At 41.3% G+C, this 25,162-nt stretch overlaps 1 protein-coding gene across 1 annotated transcript in view; it reads left to right on the top strand.

The window, feature by feature from the left end:
* Positions 1–25,162, top strand: part of MTHFD1 (methylenetetrahydrofolate dehydrogenase, cyclohydrolase and formyltetrahydrofolate synthetase 1) — a 69,654-nt gene that overhangs the window by 747 nt on the left and 43,745 nt on the right. The window contains exons 2-7 of the mRNA XM_073349863.1: positions 13,769–13,853; positions 22,155–22,214; positions 22,999–23,052; positions 23,410–23,546; positions 23,758–23,858; positions 24,258–24,394. Coding sequence (XP_073205964.1) covers positions 13,769–13,853; positions 22,155–22,214; positions 22,999–23,052; positions 23,410–23,546; positions 23,758–23,858; positions 24,258–24,394 — 574 coding nt within the window. The remainder of the gene's footprint in view (positions 1–13,768; positions 13,854–22,154; positions 22,215–22,998; positions 23,053–23,409; positions 23,547–23,757; positions 23,859–24,257; positions 24,395–25,162) is intronic.

Here is a 25,162-nt window from a genome sequence, read left to right as displayed (position 1 = left end):
TTGAGCCTTCCAGTGCCAGGATGGACCCCTGGGTAGACAGGATGGTTTCTGGTAAATCCCCCCCTCCTCCCCGCAGCCATTCACTTACCCACTTGTTCACTTGTCTGTCTCTCTTGGTGGCTGCTGCGCTGCAACCACTGCTTAAGTTAATCCTAACACGGTGACAGTCCCGGTGACCTTGTGCTCTTCTCCCCCCAAATGTTGGTTCCATCCGTCTGTTGCCTTTCGTGATGTATTTAGATTGCATGTGCTCTAGGGTGAGGACCATGTGCATATTACATGTGTACAGTGCCTAGCACAATGGGGTCGAGAAGTGCTATTGCAATTCATGTAATAATCTTGATGGGTTCAACATGGTGTTGTCTAGTAGGGTCCATAGATTCATAAATAGTAATGCCAGAAGGGACTGATTTCTCATATAGCACAGTCCATAGCCCAAAATAATTCCTGGAGCATATCTTTTAAGAAAAATATTCCAATCTTTATTTAAAAATTGTCCGAGATGGAGAATCCATTATGACCTTTAGTAAATTGGCCCAGTGGTTAATGACTCTCACCTTTAAAAATGTACACCTTTTTTCCAATTTGAATTTGGCTAACTTCAACTTCCAGGCATTGGATTGTGTTATACCTTTCTCTGGTAGACTGAAGTGTTATTTTTTTATTATTAAATATTTCTCCTGTAGGTATTTTACAGTCTGTAATCAAATTACCCCTTAACCTTCTCTTTATTAAGCTAAATAGATTAGCTCAGTGGTGTGAGCATTGGCCTGCTAAACCCAGGGTTGTGAGTTCAATCCTTCAGGGGGCTGTTGAGTTGATCTGGGGCAAAAAGTGGGGATTGGTCCTGCTTTGAGCAGGGGGTTGGACTAGATGATCTCCTGATATTCTGTGATACAGATTGAGCTCCTTGAGCCTATCAATGTGAGGCATGTATTCTAAAACGTTAGTCATTCATGTGGCTCCTCTTCTCTAAACCTTCTCAAATGTATCACCATCCTTTTTGAATTGTGGGCACCAGAACTGGACACAGTATTCCAGCAGCAGTCACACCAGTGCCAAATATAGAGGTAAAATAACCTGTCTACTCCTACTTGAGATTCCCCTGTTTATGCATCCCAGGATTACATTATCTCTTTCGGCCACAGCATCACACTTGGAGCTCAGCTTCAGTTGATTATCCACCATGACCACCATATCTTTTTCAGGGTCACTGCTTCCCAGGATAGAATCCCCCATCCTGTAGGTCTGGCCTACATTCTGTGTTCCTAGATGTATGCATTTACCTGTATTAAAACACATTGTTTGCTTGTGCTCAGTTTACTAAGCAATCTAGGTAGCTCTGAATCATTAATCAGTCTCTTCGTTATTTACCACTCCCCCAACCTTTTTGTCATCTGCAAACTTTATCAGTGATGATTTAATGATTTCTTTCAGGTTATTGATAAAAATGTTGAATAGGATAGGGCCAGGAACCACTCCCTGTGGGACCCCACTGGAAACACTTGCTCAATAATGATTCCCTGTTTACAGTTATGTTTTTGAGACCTATCAGTTAGCCAGTTTTTAATCCATTTAATGTATGCCATGTTGATTTTATATGGTTCTCGTTTTTTAATCAAAATGTTTTGCGGTCGAAGACCTTACAGAAGTTTAAGGACATCACATCAACACTATTAATGTTGTCAACCAAACTTGTAATTTCATCAAAAAACATAGTTAGTTTGACAGGATCTATTTTCCATAAACCCATGCTGATACGCATTAATTGCATTAACAACCTTTTAGTTTTTTATTAATCGAGTCCCATATCAACTGCTCCATTATCTTGCCCAGGTCATCCTGTTTACCCTTTTTAAAAATTGGCGCATTAGCTTCCTTCCAGTCTTCTGGAATTTCCCCAGTTCTCCAAGACGTACTGAACAAAAAAAATCAACATTAATAAAAACTCTTGCGTGCAAGTTATTTGGGCCTTCTGATTTAAAGATATCTAACTTTAGTAGCTTCTGTTTAACATTCTCCAGAAATACTAGTAAAATATGATGAGACTTTATTTTCTGTTTTTTCCCCAAATATAGAACAGAAATATTTATTGAACACTTGTGCATTTTTATTGATACATTCTACCATTTCCATATAGTAATTGGCCAATACCATTGTCAGGATTCTTTTTGGTCCCAATATATTTTAAAAACTCCTTATGTCCTTAACGCATCTGATGGCCATAGATTTCTTCTTGTGTCCCTTGGCTTCCCTTATCAATTTTCTACCATTCCTAACATGGTTTATATTAAGTGCTATCAACTTCCCTTTTCTTCCATTTGTTGTTTGTTGTTTTTTTACAGCTGCCTTCACTTGCCCTCTAAATCGGGGTCACCTGTGTCAGCAAAGAAAAGCAGGGGTGGTTCTGTTAAATTACTGCTTCTGGTGTTTGCTGTCAGTGAACAGCAGTAGCAAAAGAAGTCAAGGCACACTATAGATTTGCTCACCCCTTTCACTATTGTACTAACAATGCAATGGTCTGTGGGCAGGGAGAATGGAAAGTACTAAGACAGCATTGTACAGGGAAGAAAGGTTATTAAAGAATCTTTAGAAATATTCAAAAACAAGTCATTTCAAACTACTTAAATAACTGTTCTGTCTTCTAAAATCATTCTCTCTTTAATTTTGTATGCTTTCGTTCTCTATTATATCACTGGCCTAACATTACTGTAGTGGCATATAACTGACTGGCATTTGGTATCAGTCCTCATGCAGAGATAAATCATCTGCCTAAATGTTTGCAGTATGGTGAAATCCCTTCTTACTTTTAAAAATCCGTTCTCTGTCTCCTGCTAGGATCCTTTCTAGGTTTCAGTAGGTGGGAAATGAGGGTTTATGCAAGACTGTATGTTGTACCTTTAGTTTGCTTTCTTCTCATCTTTTTGTCGTCTTATTGCTAAATTTCCAAATGGAATGAAAGAGCTTAATGTTCTCCTTTCTTCCTTGAAAGGCTTAGTACTAAATAGTGTCTAGTGTTTACCCCTTCAAAGTGCTGGACAAATATTAACCCTATTTTACAGTTGGGGAAACTAAGACACAGATGTTGAAGTCAAAAGTTACCTCAGCTCTGGGGTGAGACCTTGGGCCTGATTTTTCAGGGTGCTGAGCTGTGGCAGCTCCATTAACTGAAGTTGGGATTGTGGATGCTCAGCACTTCTGAAAATCAGGCCAAAAATGTCTGAAGCTGGACATCCAAAATCAGACACTACTTCAGAAAATGTGGATGTAAGGGCCGCGTATCAAAGTGAGTTAGTGGCAGAGTTGGAACTCTCGAGTTCCAGTTTCTTAGTCTCTTGCACTGTCCATTACACCATGCTGTGTCATGGTTATGGCACTCTGAAAGTCAATGTTCTCAGAATTTTACACTTAATGCCTGCAGAATCTACTGGTAAAACTGGGGAAGTTTGCATGTTGTTACTGCTGCAGACTTCTTCTCTTACCTTTGGCACAGAAACAGGTCCTGAATTGTAGCAGATCCTCATGGGCTATAGTTGTTGCAGATATAAACTGATTTATAGGTCTCTGAAAAAAGTGAAGTACTTAAAATAATTTTGCTGGTGTTTAGTTTGATAGAGTGAGTACTTTTTGCCCTGTGTGCATTAATTAAAATCATCATAATAGAGTATTCATCTGGAAGATCAAACCTGCTAATTTTATTAGCAATATGTTTTACACTGGTCATTTACTTTAAGTTGATAAATCTACTAGAAAAACTTTGATTACTACATGTTATTTGTATTACAGTAGCAGCTAGACTGAGATTGGGACCCCACTGTGCCAGGTGTTGTCCAAAGACTCAGTAATAGGCAGTTCCTTCCCTGAAGAGCTTACAATCTAAATAGAAAAATCAGACGAGTGGTAGAATTATTCCCATTTTACAGATGGTAAACAAAAGCATAGAAAGTCTAAATGACTTGCCAAAAGTTACACTGGAAATCTGTAGCAGAGCTGGGGATTTAATGTCAATCTCCTGAATCCCTGCCCAGTGCTTACCACAGACTCTACCCTCCCATCCGATGCCAAAAAAAGACCAGCAGCCCCTTTAGTCATAGCTCAAACTGTGTGCTCCTATAGTCCATTAATTCGGTAAGACAGAATTGAGGGCTTTCATTGTGATGTATTGATCTCACTAACCACGTGGCTGCTATTGAATTCTTCTTTGTATTTTGCAATCAAAAGAGGCTGCTTTATATCACCTGCCTTTTGTTTTATTCTAGTGCACAAGAGTAGCTATCTAAGAAAATAGGGTTACATCCTGTAGCACAGTTCCACTCTAGTGTCAGAGGTGAGTGCTGACAGTTCAGAGGAGAGATGGTTAAAGTCCTGACTGTTCGCAGCAAATGACCAAGTCACTTATCCCAGCAGGGCCATCAGCAGTGGTTCACAGATGGTAAGGCCTGAAGGGACCATTAGATCTGATTTGACCTGTATATCACAGGCCGTGGAATTTTATCTAGTTACCCATTTACTTGAGCCCAGTATTTTGTGCTTGTCCACAGCATGACTTGTGTTTGGCTAGACTGTATTTTCCAGAAAGGAATCCAGTCTTGATTAGAAGTCATCAAGAGATGGAGAATATACCACTTCCCTTCATAATTTGTTCCAGTGGTTAATCACCCTTAATACAGAGATAAGGAGGGTAAGGTAATGTATTTTATTGGACAAACTTCAAAAGATATTACCTCACCTACCTGGGATCAATACAGCTACAACACTGTCAGTCACTCTTACTGTTTATTTAAAAACAAAGTGTCTTTCTTTTATTTATTTTGTCTAGGTTTAAGCTACATGTATATGAGGCAACTAGTCCTCTTAACCAGCCTGGGAAAAGAATGAAAAGAGCAAATTATCCTGCCACACTTTATAAATGGGCTTCCAGCCTAATTGATTTTCCAGGAGCAGTATGGAAAATAATTGCAGTTGTACATGCAAATATCTCTCCTGCCTCCCAATTCCCCTGCTCCTGTCATGAGTTTGGTCAAATGTAGCAAAACCAGTAGAGTACATTCCGGGATGGAAGGAACCAGATTTTAGCTAGAATTTTTCAAATGAAGGAGATTGAGGGAAGTGGCTCCATATCTTTTAACGTTCTCTTTCTCCTCTGGATCCTATAGAGAAATGTTATATCAAAGAATTCTGATCACCCTTGAGATGGGACAAAGTTCAGGAATAAAAGTGTCTTGAGGCAATCAAACATGTAATCTCAGGTCCAATAAAGGTCTGTCAATAGAAGAAGGTGTGTGCGTGTGTGTTTTTCCAGGATTTTTTACAAGAGGCAATGATTGTTTATGTATAGGGAACTTGCTTCTACCACAGCTTGCAAAGTCAGGATTGTGTATGGTGGTGTGCATGTGGTAATCACTTAGTTTTTGTAATGTTATGGCTTTAACCTTTTATCAGGGAAAGAGTCTATTTGGAGGTTAGTCAAATATTTACAGACTAGGAGAGTCGGATGACAGCTACACAATTCTTTCTTTTTGTAATGGAAGTTCCTAAGTACAGTAAATGTGAAAAAGGTGAGCTGAAAGTTAAAAGGACACAACTGTGTTGTAACTGTTTAGTTCCACCTGCGGAGACATGTCTACGCTGTGGATGAAATGCTGGCCAGATTGGCAAAATTCCCATTTAGTTCAGGGGGGGCAGGATTTCACTCTGGGTATTACTGATTGTTTTTGTTCTTTATTAAACACTGTGCTTTAGTCTTGTCTTTGTAGGGTACGACCAGGTAAGCAGATGGCATCTAAGGTGTGTTAGCACTGTCGTTTTTATAATATAGACAGGCCCCAAATATTTCAGGGGGTTGGGTGTCTTTCTTTTGGCTTTTGCATCTTGCTGTCTACCTCAGTTTTCCTCAGGTTTTTGCTACTTGTTGTCTTGTTTCCGCAGCAGAAAGCCCTAGTTGAAGGAATGTGGTTCCTAACCCCTCTCCTGTGGTATAGAAATCATCTTGAAATTAGTTTGATTTCTCAGCCTTTTCAACCCAGTACATGAACTTCCCTTCCAAGGTGCCATTTGGCCCATAGAGTTAAAATCTTTCACGCTTCCTGTGGTGGGACAGATTAAATCAATTATGGTTCCATAGTCCAGCAGAAAACCTTGCACAGCACAACTATGATTGGAGCCAGTCTCAATTATGACAGGTTTCAGAGTAACAATTAGTCTCAATTATAACATCTGAAGACATTCAAGGCCATGTCTGCATTCAAAGGCTTGCTATACTGGAAAACCCTCTTAATGTTGATGCAGCTTTACTGGCAAAAATGTCCTTTTGGTGGTATAACTTATACTAGTTCCCTGAGCAAAATAAGGTATACAGGCAATTTAACTACTTTGCTGGTATATTTGAGTCTACCCTAGGATTTTTGCCAGCGTGGATGTGCCGGCAAAAAATCGCACTCCTAACCAACATTGCTGTGGTGGCAAACATAGACCGGGCCAAAGGCTATGCTCTAAACTGAACAGTAGTCAGGCCTTTTAGAAGTGAACAGCCTTCCCCTGTAAAATAGCTATCTGCTTCCAGGGAGGAGAGACTAAGTGACATGCCCAAGATCACATAGTGAATCGGGTAGAGCTGAGGCTATCCTCCTCCTTCTGGTCCCAGGCTCTGTCCCCTTGGTTAGTGCTCTCCCTCTGTCTGAAAACTGACTTAGGCTCGGTCTACACTTAAAAATTAGCTTGACTTAGCTACATCACTGAGGGCTGTGGACAATTTGTGCTGTAGTTAGGTCGATGGAAGAATGTTTGGAGAGGTAGAGTATCTACCTCAAGGGAAAACCTCTTCTATTGACATAGGAAGCGTGTACAATATGGCAGAAAGCGGCACACCATAGCTGTGCTGCTGTAGCAGCTGTAGTGTGGACGTACCTTTATAGCCCTTCACAAATTTCAGAGATCAAGGACTTCCCAGTCCTCGCAACAATCCTATGAAGTAGGAAGTCATGGCATCATTATTTTACAAAATGTAACACTTGTTTATATTTTATTATTTCTTTGGGTTTATCAGCTCAAATGCAAGAGAGAGATGCACTGCAGGATGGAGAGGAGGCATGCCCATCACAACATGAAAAACGTCCACAGAAAATGCCAATTGTGAAACTAGCTGAGATTAGCACAGCATAGCAAAACAAACTGTGTACTCTATCCTGCCCAGATACCATCCCTCAATCAGTACCATTCCCCAAAAGCCAGGGCACCCTGAAACTCCACAATCTAGGACAATTTCTGACCTGAGGGAAGCAAGTTCCACACAGAGGATGCCTTCCAGCATCGGCCTTTTTTATATTGAGGCAGGGAGCTCTAGCCTGAGTGCCTCCACTGATCGCACCTGGTGCAGTATGGCCTGGTGTGATGATCTCTTAGCTAGGCAGGACACAGATCAGCTAGGGTTTTACAGGTAAAAATCAACGTCTAAAATTCCTCCTGGAAACCCACAGGCAGCCAGTGCAGATCGCAAAGCACCAGTGCAATGTGCTTGCCTGGGGATGCCCTGTGTAATAAGCAGGCTTCTCCATTCTGCACCGGGTTCAGCACTCAGATTCATTTAAGAGCTAACCCCAAGAACAGAGCACTTTGCAGCAGTCAGATCTTGAGGTGACAAAGATGTGAATCACCATTATGAGATGTGCATCCAAAAGAAAAAGTTTCAATCTCCTGGCCAGACAGAATGAAACAGAAGCCTTCCCAGCCAGTTCTGAAACCTGATAATCAACTGTAATTGGGGAATCCAATCAGATCCCCAGTTAATGAACAAAAACTCTCAATTAGAGGGGGGAGGCATCTTCCGGAGGATTGGGTGGGGAAACTGCAACAGCACCTAATCTGTCTGGGCGGGGCCTTAGCTGTCTTGCTGTCATACATATGCCAATTTTCACACAAACACCAGGAAAGGTGCTTAACTGTGTTAACTCAGTGCTGTATGTTTGTCTCTTTCAACTCAGATATCAGAATCTTGATGATCCTGTAACCTCTGCTCCCTCACTACCTAGCCTAGCTACAGGTATCATGTGGTGATGTGGGGTTTGTATGAGCATCTCCTAATTTTAGTGAATTATTTTCCTTCCCTCCAAAAGATTTTTAAAAGCACTCTTATCCATTCCCCTTGGTTTTTCTGGCAGTCACTTCAGTGCGGGGGAGTGTAGTTTATAAACTGAAGTCACATAACTTTGGAGCTGAGTACTTTGAGCATATATTCTTAGGGCCACATCCTGTCCTTGACTTGTGTGTGCCCTTGGCACATGCAGTATGTGAGTGAGCTTGTATGGACGTCGTATATGGCTCTTAATGCCAGAGAAGTAAAGCTACTGCAGAATATCTCTAGTTCAAAGTGAACTGCAGTGTTTTGGTCTTTGTTTTTAAAAGCAAAATAATTCCACATAAATAATAATATATTTCAAAACAGAGCCCTCAGTTGATAAGAGCTGTTTTTTTCCAAATATTTTTTTAAAATGTATTTATTTGTAATTAAGTCTGTAGATTTAAACATCCAAAAATTTCTTACAGCTGATCCTTATTATAGTTTTCTTTCTTAAATAAACTTCAGTATGTGTGGCTTTTACTTTTGCTTGCAACCGAAACAATGTAGTTGCTTTTTAGCAAACGCTAGATGGCCTTCTAACAAATGACTTTTTTTTTTTGGTGTGTGTGTGTGTGCTTAGAGAGCAGTAGGAACTCGCGCTCCATTGAGTTTTCTCATGTTACTTTCTTGCTGTAGAGGAAAACTGAGCTAATCTTTATTTTTTTTAATGAATGCAGTATGAGTTGAGGTAAGCCGTGGCTCCTGATTCTGTATTAAATGAATGAATACCACAATATTCTGAAGTCCTCTTGTTAAGAAGGTAGAGGGAAACAAAGTTTTCAGTGAGAGTTGGATTGGGTCTTAACTTTACAAAGTTGACATATCTGCACTGAAGACTTCTAAAGTACCGTATACTTTACAGTTTAGATCTTGTTTCTGCACATGCTTAAGCATGTGCTTAACTGTATGTATGAGTAATCCAATTTGGGTGACTACTTGGATGCGCAAAATTAAGCTCTTGAGTTTTTGCAGGATCAGGACCCTAGCTGTTTGCCAGTGCAGTAATTTACCACATCCTGTGTTAGCTTCATGACTCTCAGAGCATTTTGGGGTTCATCGGCATCGTACACAAACTTTGTTTCCAACAAAAGTAATCTCAGGGGTGTTTCCTTTAACAAGCATGTATCTTTAAAGTACTTTCATATTTATCAGTAGTAAGATGATTATGCAATATTTAGCTGCTTTATAAAGATAAGATGGGATTATAATAAAGCATAGCTCTTATATAGCATTTTTTTTTATCAGTAGGTCTCAAAGCACTCAAAGGGGGTCCAGGTTTTTATCCAGCTGGGGAAACTGAGGTACAGAGTGGTGAAGTGACTTGCCCAAGGTCACTGACCAGGCCTGTGCTTAAGCCAGGAATAGAACCCAGGTCTCCTGAAAGTCCCAGTCCAGTGGGGATGAATGTTCGTTTTGATTTTCTTAGGATTTTATATTGCCACCTATCACGAGGATCTGAGTGACTCTGAAGCTCAGCCTTTCCAAAATCACCTTTTCAGTCTGTGGACACAACTTATGGTACCTTGATCTCAGGGCACCCACAATCAGGTGAACAGGCATCTAAATAAGTACAATTTCAAGTGTAATTAACTGTGCCAGCAGAATTTTTATTACTGTGATAGCACCTAGAGACCAGGGCCCAGTTGTGCTAGGCACTGTCCTGGCATAAAAAAGAGACGGTGCCTGCCCCAAAGAGCCTACAGTCTCAGTGTACATATAGGCAACAGGGGGCTCAAACAGATGAAGCACAAGGAAATCAATGATACTGATCAGCCTGAAAAACTGCCACAGCAGACCAGTACCTAACCATTGCTGAGTGTTTTGTAAGCATCACAGTTGGTAGTGGAGGCTGTGTTGAGACCTGCATGAAAGCCAGGACCTAAACAATTATTTTAAAAGTGGGATGAAAACAAAACTCTTCTACTAGAGTCTCCTGTTGGGAGACTTTGAAGAGTTCAGCCAGAAACGTGCAGCGGCCGTCAAAAAAATGAACAGAATGGTGGGAATCCATAAGAAAGGGATAGACAATAAGACAGAAAATATCACGTTGCTTCTATATAAATCCATGGTACTCCCACAACTTGAATACTGTGTTCAGATGTGGTTGCCCCATCTCAAAAAAGGTATATTGGAATTGGGGAAAAAAGGTTCAGAAAAGAGCAACAAAAATGATTAGGGGTATAGAACTGCTTCCATATGAGGAGAGAGTAATAAGACTGAGACTTTTCAGCTTGGAGAAGAGATGACTAAGTGGGGATATGATAGCGGTCTATAAAATCATGACTGGTGTGGAGAAAGTAAATAAGGAAGTGCTGTTTACTCCTTCTCATAACACAAGAACTAGGGGCCACCAAATGAAATTAATAGGCAGCAGGTTTAAAACAACAAAAGGAAGTATTTTTTCACACAATGCACAGTCAACCTGTGGAACTCCTTGCCAGAGGATGTTGTGAAGGCCAAGACTATAACGGGTCAAAAAAGAAATAGATAAATTCATGGAGGATAGATCCATCAATGGCTATTAGCCAGGAGGACCAGGGATCATAGAATCATAGAATATCAGGGTTGGAAGGGACCCCAGAAGGTCATCTAGTCCAACCCCCTGCTCGAAGCAGGACCAATTCCCAGTTAAATCATCCCAGCCAGGGCTTTGTCAAGCCTGACCTTAAAAACCTCTAAGGAAGGAGATTCTACCACCTCCCTAGGTAACGCATTCCAGTGTTTCACCACCCTCTTAGTGAAAAAGTTTTTCCTAATATCCAATCTAAACCTCCCCCACTGCAACTTGAGACCATTACTCCTCGTTCTGTCATCTGCTACCATTGAGAACAGTCTAGAGCCATCCTCTTTGGAACCCCCTTTCAGGTAGTTGAAAGCAGCTATCAAATCCCCCCTCATTCTTCTCTTCTGCAGGCTAAACAATCCAAGCTCCCTCAGCCTCTCCTCATAAGTCATGTGTTCCAGTCCCCTAATCATTTTTGTTGCCCTTCGCTGGACTCTCTCCAATTTATCCACATCCTTCTTGAAGTGTGGGGCCCGAAACTGGACACTGTTGTACCAATAAAATAAAAACCAGCAGGATCTTATTAAAGGGAAAAGGCAAAATACCACATTTATTGTAAATACAGAAAGAATCATAGTAAGCAGTTAGTTATAGCTATAACATTCCATTCAATCTCATATTTATTCACACATTCATTCATACAAACACACACCCACACACATACAGGTTCTGCAAGGTTGTTATCATAGTTACCAGCCTTAGAGTTGCTCATGCCAAGTCACTGGCCAGGTGGCCTGGACATGAGGAGGGAGCAGGGCCTTGTCAGATGCTCATCTGATGCTCCTGGAAGTTGGTTTGCAGAATCAGACCCCAAAGTTCTCACTTTTTAGAGTCTATTTTTATAGGAATTTCTTCCTATGCCAGTCTATGGGAATTGCTTCATCATGCTGTTGCTGAATCAATCAGCAGATAGCACATTCCTGACGGCTCCAAGATGTTATCTTGTTCTTTGGTTCTCCCATTCTTGAGGCTGTTGGGTGGATTCCAGTCTGCCCTCCGGGGGGGTCCTCTGGTTATTTCCACTTGACGCCTTCTTCAGCCGATGGACACTGGATTCTTAGGCTGGCACCTCCCTGATCATTCAGTTATTATCCACACCAAGCATCCATCCACATACATCCTCTATCTCTATTTTAATCACAATTGTTAATACAACAAAAGGGCGGGGAGTCTCTGGGTGCTGTTTCTGTTGTTAGAGTATTGCTTTGAGTCTCTCTCTCTGTGAATTGCTTTGAGAACAGATTCTGTCTTAGAATGTACTAACACAATTAGCAGCTTGCAAGTTTCACACATAGAGGGAGAGAAACAGCACCAAAAACCAAGAGACCTCCCAATCAGCAATACCCTGGAATTGAAACTATGGGGAATCAAACTCATTTGTGATTTTAATACAGAACTTCTTTAATATGATCCAACAACACAGTACTCCAGATGAGGCCTCACCAATGTCGAATAGAGGGGAACGATCACGTCCCTCGATCTGCTCGCTATGCCCCTACTTATACATCCCAAAATGCCATTGGCCTTCTTGGCAACAAGGGCACACTGCTGACTCATATCCAGCTTCTCGTCCACTGTCACCTCTAGGTCCTTTTCCGCAGAACTGCTGCCTAGCCATTCGGTCCCTAGTCTGTAGCTGTGCAGATGGTGTCCCTAGCCTCTGTTTGCCAGAAGCTGGGAATGGGTGAAGGGATGGATCACTTGATGATTATCTGTTCTGTTCTGTACTTCTGGGGAACTTGGCATTGGCCACTGTCGGAAGACCAGATACTGGGCTAGATGGAGCTTTGATCTGACCCAGTATGGCCATTCTTATGTACTTAAATTCAGCCAGACCCTTGGGTGCACCTGTGCTCCTGCAACTTTTCCACTCTCTGCTTGATCTCAGAGGCAGCATCAGGCTGGTTTGTTCCCCTCCGGTGCAAGTTAGAGCTGCCTCAAGGGTGGTTCCAACAAGCCCAAGTTGCAGGAGGGCAGTGTGCTCTGATCATGTCCTTTCTTGCCTCTGGCCTCCCTGGGGTTGGGGCTAAGCGGGTGGCATAGTGCTGGTTCCACTGGCTTTACATCACCCTGGAATTCCCTTCTGCAGCAGGAATCCCGTGCTGCCATACTGGGGGAGCTCCTTTCCATTTCTGCCGTGGGAGTGGGGTATTGGAGCTGGAGCCGTGGCTCAGGCTCTGGCCCTGCATGATCACGTGTCTAAGACTTAGCAGGGTTCCTGTTAATGGTGACCTTGTCCCTGATTATTTTATTTAGTGTTTTTCCTTGTAACACCCATCACCATGGTATCTGAGCACTTCACAGACATAAACTGATGCTCACAAGATCCCTGTCAGCTAGGGAAGTGCTGGCACTAGTTTGGGAACTGCAGCAGCATTCTTCTGTCCAGTATCATATCCATGGCTGTAGACACATATATAATGGAGTTCTGTGTGTTTCACCCGTCAGATATTTGGCGCCCACACAGACCTCCCTCATGGGAAAACTGTGGGTCGATCATAAACGTATACTCGGTGAGAAGTAGGCAGGCCTAGCAAAACCCTGAATGTACCACCTGTAAACTGAAACCTTATATCTTTTGCCCAGCATCTGGATGAAGGACTAAAATCTTAGGCCATGAAGTTTATTGTTGGTCTTGGTAGCTGAATAACTGCCTTGGTAGTCATGAGTAACTGGGGTGCTCATCCTATTACCAGTAGCTGTTCACTTAAGCCAGATGCTCACCTAATTCCCATCGATTTCTGTCGAAGTTAGTTACCTGAATACCTTTGAGGATCTGGGCCTTAGAAACCTCCTTCTATTTTGACTTGCTTTAGACTATTCTGATCATTCTCTCCCATGAAACTGGTTGGTAAGGTACTGAATGGAGCGGGCTGCAGACAGGTGTGGTCGTACATTTTGGGATTGGGAATCAACACACCCTGGTGACTGTCTGGAATTTCAATTCCATGCTTTAAACCTTTTTATTTTTCCTATGTCTCTTGAGTGCCATGCAACTGCTGTGAGGATGAGAGAACTTGGAAGTATAGGGTGGGGTTTTCAAAAGCCCAATTTCTTGGTTAATTTCTGTTTTTCCCCTCCCATCCCAGGCAAATGAGAGAGAGACTGAAGACTCAAGTTGCTCAGATGAAGGAGAGAGTCCCTGGATTCAGACCAGGACTTGCAATTTTGCAGGTATTGTTGCCTTCTTTAAAAACAAAAAAAAATGAAAAAGCCCTTCTGCTCTGTAATGCTAATTGTAAGACCATGGAAAACTGATTGTCTTCATCTGAAATGACTCAGCAAAATAATGCTTTAAAACAAAAATTCCTGCTGAACACAGTGTAGCAGTGTGATTATCTGTGTGTCTGTTACTGGGGTCCAGGAAAAGTCGCCCCCCCCCCCCCCAACCTGTCTGACCTTCCCCTCAATCTGGTTTGATTTGTTTTCATTCTTCTTCTTTTAATGTGAAAACACTTCACAAGTATAGACTGCTACACAAATCCTGTATTATCTACTAACAGCAAACCTCACTAGTAGACTCTTTTTCACGTCTTTTTACCTTATATGACTGCAAGATATACCTGCTTTTGTAATTCCCACAAACATAGGTTGTTGCATCAGAAATCAACTTAATGATGTGGTGATTAGGGTGATTGACTCAGTTCTTGCTGCTAGGGAATGTGAAAGAGAATCTAACGTGAAAAAGTTTAGTTACTGTGAATGTAACAAAACTCTACGAGCTGTAGTCTGGCTTTTCCATGGCACCCATCCAAACATAAAAGCCATCCTGCAAGCCCAAATGGGAATATTAGCATGAGTAAAAGTGCAGGCCTATACATTTGGCAGATTTGGCAGAATGCAGCGTCTTCTGTGCTGTTGTGAAAAATAGAAGTTATCTGGTCAGAAGCATTTTTCAATCTCAAATTGAGTAGGTGTAAAGAGCAGCTATCATGTCACAGGAATGAATGCTGTGGGTGGAGAGAATTTATGGGATTTGAAATGAATGTTTACAGAAGTGGTCTCTGTCCTTGTCCACCCTCATTTATCTGTCTATTAGAAACATAGAATATCAGGGTTGGAAGGGACCTCAGAATGTCATCTGTCCAACCTCCTGCTCAAAGCAGGACCAATCCCCAACTAAATCATCCCAGGCAGGGCTTTGTCAAGCCTGACCTTAAAAACCTCTAAGGAAGGAGATTACACCACTTCCCTAAGTAACCCATTCCAGTGCTTCACCACCCTCCTAGTGAAAAAGTTTTTCCTAATATCCAACCCTCCCCCACTGCAACTTGAGACCATTACTCCTTGTTCTGTCATCTGGTACCACTGAAAACATTAGATCCATCCTCTTTGGAACCCCCTTTCAGGTAGTTTGAAAGCAGCTATCAAATCCCCTCATTCTTCTCTTCTGCAGACTAAATAATCCCAGTTCCCTCAGCCTCTCCTCATCAGTCATGTGCTCCAGCCCCCTAATCATTTTTGTTGCCCTCCGCTGGACGCTTTCCAGTTTTTCCACATCCTTCTTGTAGTTTGGGGCCCAAAACTGGACACACTATTCCAGATGAGGTCTCACCAATGCCGAATAGAGGGGAATGATCACGTCCCTCGATCCCCTGGCAATGCTTCTACTTATACAGCCCAAAATGCCGTTAGCCTTCTTGGCAACAAGGGCACACTGTTGACTCATATCCATCTTCTCGTCACTGGAACCCCTAGGTCCTTTTCTGCAGAACTGCTGCCTAGCCACTCTGGCCCTAGTCTGTAGCAGGGCATGGGATTCTTCTGTCCTAAGTGCAGGACTCTGCACCTGTCCTTGTTGAACCGCCTCAGATTTCTTTTGGCCCAATCCTCTAATTTGTCTAGGTCCCTCTGTATCCTATCCCTGCCCTCCAGCGTATCTACCACTCCTCCCAGTTTAGTGCCATTCGCAGCCCTGCTGAGGGTGCAATATAAAGCCCTACTGAGGGTGGCTGAATTATCTGCCTCTCTATCTTTATCTATCAACCAAAATACAAAACTCTTCACCATCTGGGGCACAAAAGTAGCTGACCTCTGTACACTGCAATCTGTACACTGTACACTTTCATTTTGGCTGTACCAGACAGGAAGATTGAAGCAGCATTATACAAAACCACTTGTTAATTTGAAAGCTATTTTTTAGGCTCACTCGCCAGAAGAACATCCACAAAACATCTGGAAGACTTAAATTCATTCTTCAGATTATTAGCAGCTTGGATAGCATCAGCTAGTGTTATTGCACTGCATAGCACAATGGTAGACTAGCCTTGTCCATGGTGTGCATGGTAAGAAATTGCAGGCCATGGTGTTTTCTAATCTTGCCGGTAATTTGCTACTGGAATAGCTTGCAGTTTCTACATCTGAATGAAGTAGGGCTTTATATTTTTTTAGCAGCTTAGCCAGGAGAAGAGCCTCTTTGTTGTACATAGGATAATTATCTATTTCTTCAATCAACTGATAAAATGCAGTGTCCTAAGATGACTGTATTGTTGGAGTGTAACTAGATGGTTTTGCTTTATTTGTTTTGCTCGAGTAGGAAGAAATGCATGTTGAGTGGTAAACTGCATCCTTACCAGTCAAGCCTTCCACAGATGTCCTGCGCAACATGTCGTCATCTCCTTGTTGAAGTGCTGCATCTCTTAGATTGGTTGCTTACTCAAACGTTTCTGTTTTAAGAAGTGTCGTCTTGTATTTTGTGTGTGTTTGCTCTCAAGGAAACACTACAACAGGACTGATAGTTGGAGGACATGGTTGCTCTGGTGGCTATAGAAGCAGTGACCATAGAATCATAGAATATCAGGGTTGGAAGGGACCTCAGGAGGTCATCTAGTCCAACCCCCTGCTCAAAAGCAGGACCCATCCCCAATTAAATCATCCCAGCCAGGGCTTTGTCAAGCCTGACCTTAAAAACTTCTAAGGAAGGAGATTCCACCACCTCCCTAGGCAACGCATTCCAGTGTTTCACCACCCTCCTAGTGAAAAAGTTTTTCCTAATGTCCAACCTAAACCTCCCCCACTGCAACTTGAGACCATTACTCCTTGTCCTGTCCTCTTCCACCACTGAGAATAGTCTAGAACCATCCTCTCTGGAACCACCTCTCAGGTAGTTGAAAGCAGCTATCAAATCCCCCCTCATTCTTCTCTTCTGCAGACTAAACAATCCCAGTTCCCTCAGCCTCTCCTCATAAGTCATGTGTTCCAGACCCCTAATCATTTTTGTTGCCCTTCGCTGGACTCTTTCCAATTTATCCACATCCTTCTTGTAGTGTGGGGCCCAAAACTGGACACAGTACTCCAGATGAGGCCTCACCAATGTCGAATAGAGGGGGACGATCACGTCCCTCGATCTGCTGGCTATGCCCCACTTATACATCCCAAAATGCCATTGGCCTTCTTGGCAACAAGGGCACACTGCTGACTCATATCCAGCTTCTCGTCCACTGTCACCCCTAGGTCCTTTTCCGCAGGACTGCTGTCTAGCCATTCGGTCCCTAGTCTGTAGCTGTACATTGGCTTCTTCCGTCCTAAGTGCAGGACCCTGCACTTATCCTTATTGAACCTCATCAGATTTCTTTTGGCCCAATCCTCCAATTTGTCTAGGTGCGCTCTGATCAGCTTCAGAGTCTGTTTTGTTTTCTTGGGTTCAGCACAACTGAGACATGTGCCAAATTCATATTGTGTATTTTTGAAAGTAACTCCTATATTAGGGTGCTGCTGCCCCATCATCTAAACTAGAAAACTCATTCAGTAGCCATCAGTACAGTTCATCCCCCCCATGCCTTCTGCTACCAGCATCACAGACGTCTGTCCAATACTGGTGGCTTTTGACAGTTTTTTGCATTCTTTTGAATTTATTGACAAATCACACATTTTTTCACCTTTTTTTGTGTGGAGAGTCTTTTTCTTTTTGATGTGAGCCTTAAGGGGCTTTAATCCTCCATGTCTTCATATACTCTAGCTTCTCTGTAGAGGTAAAATCCCCAAGTATATTGTTAGCATTACTACCACCATTTTTCATTTTGTACAAGTATAAGACTTGTGCTAAATCAGATACAAATTAGATCTATATGTTAGTATCAAAAATGCCATTTTTGTTTAGTGAGCACTTTAATGGAAGCCCAATATGAAGCTGTGTATTGTAATTTCTAACACTAATACTGACCTGTGGATAAGTGACGCTAATTAAAAAACTAGTTTTATACTCTTTCAAAGGCTAGTACTTTATGCATAGGCAATTACAAATTAAAACCAAATACCAGGCAGATTAGCTGCTATGTTGTGTGTACAAAAGCTTACAAATGGAGACGCATAACCAGGAATTCACGTACCTTTCTGTCTACCCACTATGCAGTACAAACGGTGGGCATGCAATCTACTGCTGTTGGTGCACAGCCTTCGGAGTGAGACTGATCTAGTCAGCAAATTTCAATTGAAAATATAGAAAACTATTATCCCTAGTGAGATACTTGGACATCTAAGATTACGCGATGTGAAAACATGTCATCTTAACATATTGCAAAATGTTGATATTTGCCATTTTTGCCACATGCTAAACAGCGTTGTCATTTCTGGGGGGAAAAAAAGCTTGCCTATGCAATGCCAATAAAAGTCTTTTAATACATTGTCATTTGATAGCTCTGAGCAATAAACACCATGTTAAGGTGTTGAAATTAATGTAAACATAAAAATCTGTAGTCAGTAATGTTGCAGTGTGTTTGAAACTGCAAAAACTTACCCTTTATTTTGGGGAGCATTGTTTCACTTTGTCTACAGGTTTAGGGCACCATTTGACAGCTCCACATTGTATCTCATCTAAACATACATAAAGTAAGCTTTCAAATGATATGTGATGTGGGTGTGTGTAGAGTGGGTACATTAAACTCTGAAAATATGGCCCTTTATGGAGAATTGCCACACGTCTGTTAGTGCAGAATTTCCCTCTGATGTACCTCAACCCTGCATTGTCTCAGAGAAATTCAGTCCTCATGGCCCATTCAGTCCTTGGCATCACTGTGACTTACAAGGATGCCAGATGTGATGGTGGTTTCTATGGTAAGTTTGCCCATTTACTAGACTGGTGTTACCAGTCTGTTTCACATAGGCTAGCATACAGCATTTTACAGCTGCAAAATCCCATATCCATTAATAATTTCCTGAGCCATCTGTCTTGCAGCTGTTTGATTTAACAGTGCAGGGTAATTAATTGCAGGTGGGCAGGGAAACTCTTCCTGGTCTGTGTAGATTCTCATACATTTATCTCCATTTCATTAGGTTACATTGGGTACTATACATGGCCATTTTGTTCATGAACAAAATCTCAAGCTGTACGTTGAAAGCAGAGTTTGAACATTCTCTTTCTCACACTAAAAACAGATGTTTTCTATTTCTTCATGTCTCCCACTGCCATCTCCACATTTTCTTCCCTTTCGCCCCTACAGACATGGCCTTCCTGAGCTGGTCTGCAAAGCTGCTCCCCCAACAATACCCTTAAGATCCATCGTTGCTGTAGCTTCTGTACAAGAAATTAGCTAGCTGTGGGAGCTGGGGATATAGTTTGATAAAAAATCAAGACGACAAGTGCCACTCATCACCTTGGCCATTTTCCTTGTTTCCATGCCCCCCACCTTTCTTTAGACATCAGACTCTTCCAAGCAGGGACACTCTTTGTATGGGGATGCCAGGTTTCGGGCGCTTCAATAATACAAGTAGTAGTAATTGCTTGTTACAGCTTTATGTGGGGAGCAGAGTTAGCCATCTGTAATCCAGTCATTAGGGAGCAGCATTTCTGGAGTTCACCCTGTTGTCTGCTGGAGTCTTGCCAGCTCTCCCTGATGTTGTTCTTGCTACACAGAGTCTTTCTTTGACAAATTAGGCTGGAGTATGCATCCTGCTTTCTGAAGCCTGGCAGCACTGTAATCACCTGATACCAAGAATTACAAGCTTGTGTCCCACGTCACTTTCTCTTACATTTTGAGCTCGATTTTGGTTATTTACAGCACAGCAGTGCTGGAAAACTGTCAGTGGAAATTTTAAGAGACAAGTGGCATAAGATGCCCAATGCCCGTTAGTTTGGGGCACCTTGTTGCCATATATGCCTTTGAATATCCATAAAAACGCACCCATATATATGTATGCACTAGGGCTGTCAAATGATTTTAAAAAATCACAATCACGATTAAAAAATAGTTGTGATTAGTTGCAGTTTTAATCACACTATTAATAATAGAAAGCCAATTTAAATGTATTATATATATTTTTGGATGTTTTCTACTTTTTCAAATATATTGATTTCAATTACAATGCAAAGTGTTCAGTGTTTATATTATTTTTGATTACGAATATTTGCATTGTAAACAATTTTTTAAAAAGTCAAAGTATGAATGAGCATACGAATGTTTAGCATATCTGGCACAAAAATACCTTGCAACGCCAGCTACAACAGTACCATGCAAATGCCTTTTCTCAATTTCGGGTGATGTTTATCTCCCCTAAATGTAAACAAACTTGTTTGTCTTAGTGATTGGGTGAACAAGAAGCAGGACTGAGTGCACTTGTAGGCTATAAAGTTTAACATTTTCTGGTTTTGAGTGCAGTTATGTAGAAAAAAATTCTACATTTGTAAGTTGCATTTTCACAATAAAGAGATTGCACTACAGCTGTGGTTCTCAACCAGGGGTTCACGTATTCCTGGAGGTACGCAGAGGTCTTCCAGGGGTTACATCAGCTCATTTAAATATTTCCCTAGCCTTACAACAGGCAACATAAAAAGCACTAGTAAAGTCAATACCAACTAAGATGTCATACAGCTAAAGATTTGTTTATACTGCTCTATATACTATACACTGAATTGTAAGTATAATATTTATACTCCAGTTGATTTATTTTATAATTATTGGTAGAAATGAGAAAGTAAGCAATTTTTCAGTAATATTGTATTGTCACTGTTGTATTTTTATGTCTGATTTTGTAAGTAAGTCGTTTTTAATGGACGTGAAACTTGGAGGTACACAAGACAAATCAGACTCCTAAAATGAGTATGGTAGTCTGGAAAGGTTCAGAGCCACTGCACTACAGTACTTGTACGAGGTGAATTAAAAATACTATTTATTTGGCTGTCTTTTTTACAGTGCAAATATTTGCACTAAAAAGTAATAATATAAAGTGAGTGCTGTACACTTTGTATTCTGAGTTGTGACTGAAATCAGTATATTTGAAAATGTAGAAAAACATCCAAAAATATTTATTTATTAATTCATTTAAATTGGTATATTATTATTGTTTAATAGTGTGATTAAAACTGGGATTAATCATGACTATACACACATAATTAGACTTTGTGTATATCAAATAGGCCCAACTTGCCTGATGGCCTTAATCAAGTAATTGGGTGTTTCATAAATGAAATGAGCTCAGTTCAGAATCAATACACATTCACGCCGCTAGCAGTGAATCTCTCCCAGTATGGACATCCTTCTGAAGCCCCCAGGAGCAGTGCAGTCAGGATCTTGACCTGTTGCTCCAACACTAAAGGACATGCAGGTATATTAGTGTGTTTAGATACAAGAATCCAGGCAAGGGAGATGCTGCTTAAATATGTGCAGCAGCAAGGTTTGCTGTGTCAAGAGGGGCATCGTGAATGAGGTGAAGGCCAGGGGTTTAATTGTGTGTGTAACCTGAACTCCTACTTTGAACTGACATAGAAGCCGAGTATCTGAGCTTAGATCTTGATGTTTTTTGGTGGTGGGTTTTCCTCCCTGCATGCTCTGACTCTGGTGGAAATTCGACATGAGCACATATCAGTATTGTATGCTGCCAGACAATGAGGTCAAGAGTGTCTCCTTGTCTCCTCACCACCTCAGGACCCCTGCCCTCAATCAGAGGAAGCAAATAACTGGTGACTATTTCAGTGTGGAAATGTTGTTGATTTCACTGCATGCACAGCAGTGGTTCACATCCGATGTAGCCTCTGATAATTGGTGTGTCCAAAAACTCTCTCTTATTCTTAAACCGTGCTTCATAGCCGTAACTCTACATAGCGTGTTCTGCACTATGGGAAGTTGCTGTCTTCTGTCAGTGATCAATAAGGCTGTGATCAATCCTGGCAGTGCTATTGGGTATAAAACTGTCTGTGTTTGCAAGTCACGTTAATACATTTTAGATTTAACTTTTTCAGGAAAGAGACTGGGCATTTTTCTCTGCTTTGGAATGTACCATATTAAAGGCTTTCAAAAGGCATAAATGGCTGCTATTTAGAAAATTAGCCAAACTGTTTACCCATCTTTCACTTAAAAGGACATTTCCCATTAGCTCTGTCTGGCTGTATCCCTTTGCTATAGGAAGACTCTTGAGTCAAGCTGTCCCTGTAATATAACTACAGTTGAACAAAGGAACAGTCATTCAAATTCAGATATATATTTCTGTCTATCTGTATCTCTGCTTTCCATTGTGACTTGTCTCTTTCCTTTCACCCTCTAGGTTGGGGATCGAGATGATTCAAATATCTACATTAGCATGAAGCTGAAGGCTGCTGCTGAGGTAATGCCTAGATCATAACTTTGATTTTCTTCGTAAATATTATACACCCCACCCCACACGCACGAGGTAGTAAAAACGTGCCTTTAAAGCCTTCAATATAGCTATACCTATGCAAACCCTTAATGTAGACAAGCTGCACTGATATAAACTGGGGCTTGCACTGTGTGGATTACTCTGGCAACATCAGTGTAGTTAGTTGGTGCAAATGTTTATAGTGTAGACAAGCTTTTAGTTTCGTGTGCTCACTGCACTGTTCTGTCCTCTGGCTTAGCCAGCCCCTAGACCCCTGCCTGTTATACCTCATTAAGGCATACACCTGCAGTTGCTTCATTTCAGCTCATTGCCCTGCAGCCACTGTATGCTACAGTACACCCTGTCTTGTGGAAGGGGAAATTGGCCCGTTGTCCAAAATGTTGGTTGATGTCTTGTTGCTGTTTGCTAGCATTCCAGAGCAGTGTCCTTTTTGTCAGTCCTAGTACAGCAGCTGCTATCAAGCTGAATTGCCATCCCATAACTAGGGATTCTCTTTCTTTTGTAACCTATGTTACAGTGTAGGGTAATAAAAACAATGACAGAAAAGTTAACTCAGCGGGGTACTAATCTTCTCTTTGGTTTATGTACTTCTGAGTAACAGAACTTTATTGCCTGTCCCTCAGTCAGACTAGAAAGCATGATAGATTCTATCGCAAGCCTGGGCTGGAATGAGAGAATTGCCACGCTGTTTTTACATAGTGCCTCTTACGTCAAGTAGAAAACCAGATCACTTCTGAGTTCTCTTTTGCAGATTGGGATCAATGCCAATCACATTAAGCTGCCAAACACTGCAACAGAAGCTGAGGTAAGTGACTTGGTCAGTCTCGTTAAGAAGCCCTTAATTTTGGTTTGGTATTAAAAAGATAAAATGTGTGTGTATTTCTTTGACCTATCTTTTCATATAAAGAAACACTTGCCTTTAAGGGGTGTAAAAAGGAGAGATCACCAAATGCTGAACATTTTTAAAGAATTTAATCTAGATGTTTCTGAAAAGACAAATCCACAAGTAATTTATATTTTTATATGGGAGAACTAAACATTGTGTGTGTGGTGTTCCCAAATTCTATCCAGCTAGAAAATGCAACGTTCAAGTACTTGCACCAGACTTGTTTAAATGTATCATTCTTAATGTTTTTATCCTGTCCCCACTTTAAATGTATAGGTGCTGAGGTGCATCACTGCTTTGAATGAAGACCCTGCAGTTCATGGATTTATAGTACAATTGCCTCTCGAGACAGATCAACCCATCAGTACAGAGAAAGTGACCAATGCTGTTGCCCCTGAAAAAGATGTAGATGGGTAAGCTGATTTTTGCAGTTGGAGGGTAATTGTTTTTGCATACAACTTGCTCTCTTTCCTTTAAAACTATCCCTTTAAAATAAGGATTCTAAATTTAACAGATAACTTTAAAATATATAAATGTTGGTGTTATGGAATAACAGTTAGTGTAACTTTAAGATCCTATTCCTGGCACATACATACCATTGTCCCCTCCCTTCATATACTTTAGGTTAACTAGCATCAATGCTGGGAAACTTTCCAGAGGTGACCTTGGAGACTGCTTCATCCCCTGTACACCCAAAGGATGCATGGAGCTTATCAGGCAGACAGGTAAGTAATTAAAGTATATTTGAAGGACTGATGGTTCTCCTTAGTCCTGTCCTCATTATTGATGAGTACACTGTGTGTCAGTCCCTTGATGAGCTGTAAAATTACACTTAGTGTGCAGTATATGATAGCCTTTTCTAAAAGCACTAGTTTTCCTTGAGGTGCCAACCCCTGTCCCTCTGCCTTCTTAAAGCTCTTCACCTTCCACTTCTTGACCTTCAAAGCCCCATTGCGTGGACAGCTGTGTTTTCTAGCCAAGGATGACTAATTTTGACTTTTCTAAGAGCCACAGCTGGATCCATGCTGACTAATGGCTCTGGAATAAAGTTAATTAATTGACAGCTGGGATGTGCCCAGGTTGTTTGGACTGCTAACCTAAAACCGAATCTTCTTCTGTTTCAGGCATCCAAATTGCAGGTAAAAAAGCAGTGGTGGTTGGACGCAGTAAGATAGTCGGTGCTCCAATGCATGACCTTCTACTGTGGAGCCATGCAACTGTAACCACTTGCCACACAAAGACTGCGGCACTGGCTGAGGAGGTAAGGATAAGGTGTTTATTTAAACCCTGTACAATATATACACATGCCTGTCTCTTTCCACAAATGAATTTTCAAAAAATAAGATGAAAAAAAGCCTGTACTTCAGAAGCTTCTATTAAGATTAATGCCCAAAAAGCTTTTCACAGAGGTCTTTAAAATTGCTCACGAGACTGGTCCCATTTTCCTGCTCAACAGCAAGAGTAAATCACAGCAATGGTGTGGTGGCAGTATTGACACCTACTTGGATTTTTCCAGACAATTGGCATGCTTCAGCAGTCAGGCAAAAGAGTGGATGTGTGTTAATGTGTAACAGATCAGAAAAGCTCTAGTGCTCTATGGTACTGTAAAACAGGACTCGGGTATTCCTATGGTGTTTAAAGTGGGAATAACAAAACTGACCCAACCTCACAAGGTTGTTGTTAGGCTTATTAATGGTTTAAGTGCGAAGTATTAATAAAATCTCAAATATAAATTTTCTTCCTTTTAATATAAAGAAAAATCAAAAAGATAACTACTTCCTATGAAAAACTAGATGGAATTCATAGACTCATAGAATATCAGGGTTGGAAGGGACCTCAGGAGGTCATCTAGTCCAACCCCCTGCTCAAAGCAGGACCAATCCCCAATTTTTGCCCCAGATCCCTAAATGGCCCCCTCAAGAATTGAACTCACAACCCTGGGTTTAGCAGGCCAATGCTCAAACCACTGAGCTGGGTGAAGGAAGTATTGAAATGACCCTCATAACAGATTTCTGTTTGCATCTTTAAC

Source organism: Lepidochelys kempii, chromosome 6, assembly GCF_965140265.1.
Source record: "Lepidochelys kempii isolate rLepKem1 chromosome 6, rLepKem1.hap2, whole genome shotgun sequence".
NCBI classification, from domain to species: domain Eukaryota; kingdom Metazoa; phylum Chordata; order Testudines; family Cheloniidae; genus Lepidochelys; species Lepidochelys kempii.
This window is presented reverse-complemented; position numbering and strand designations above follow the sequence as displayed.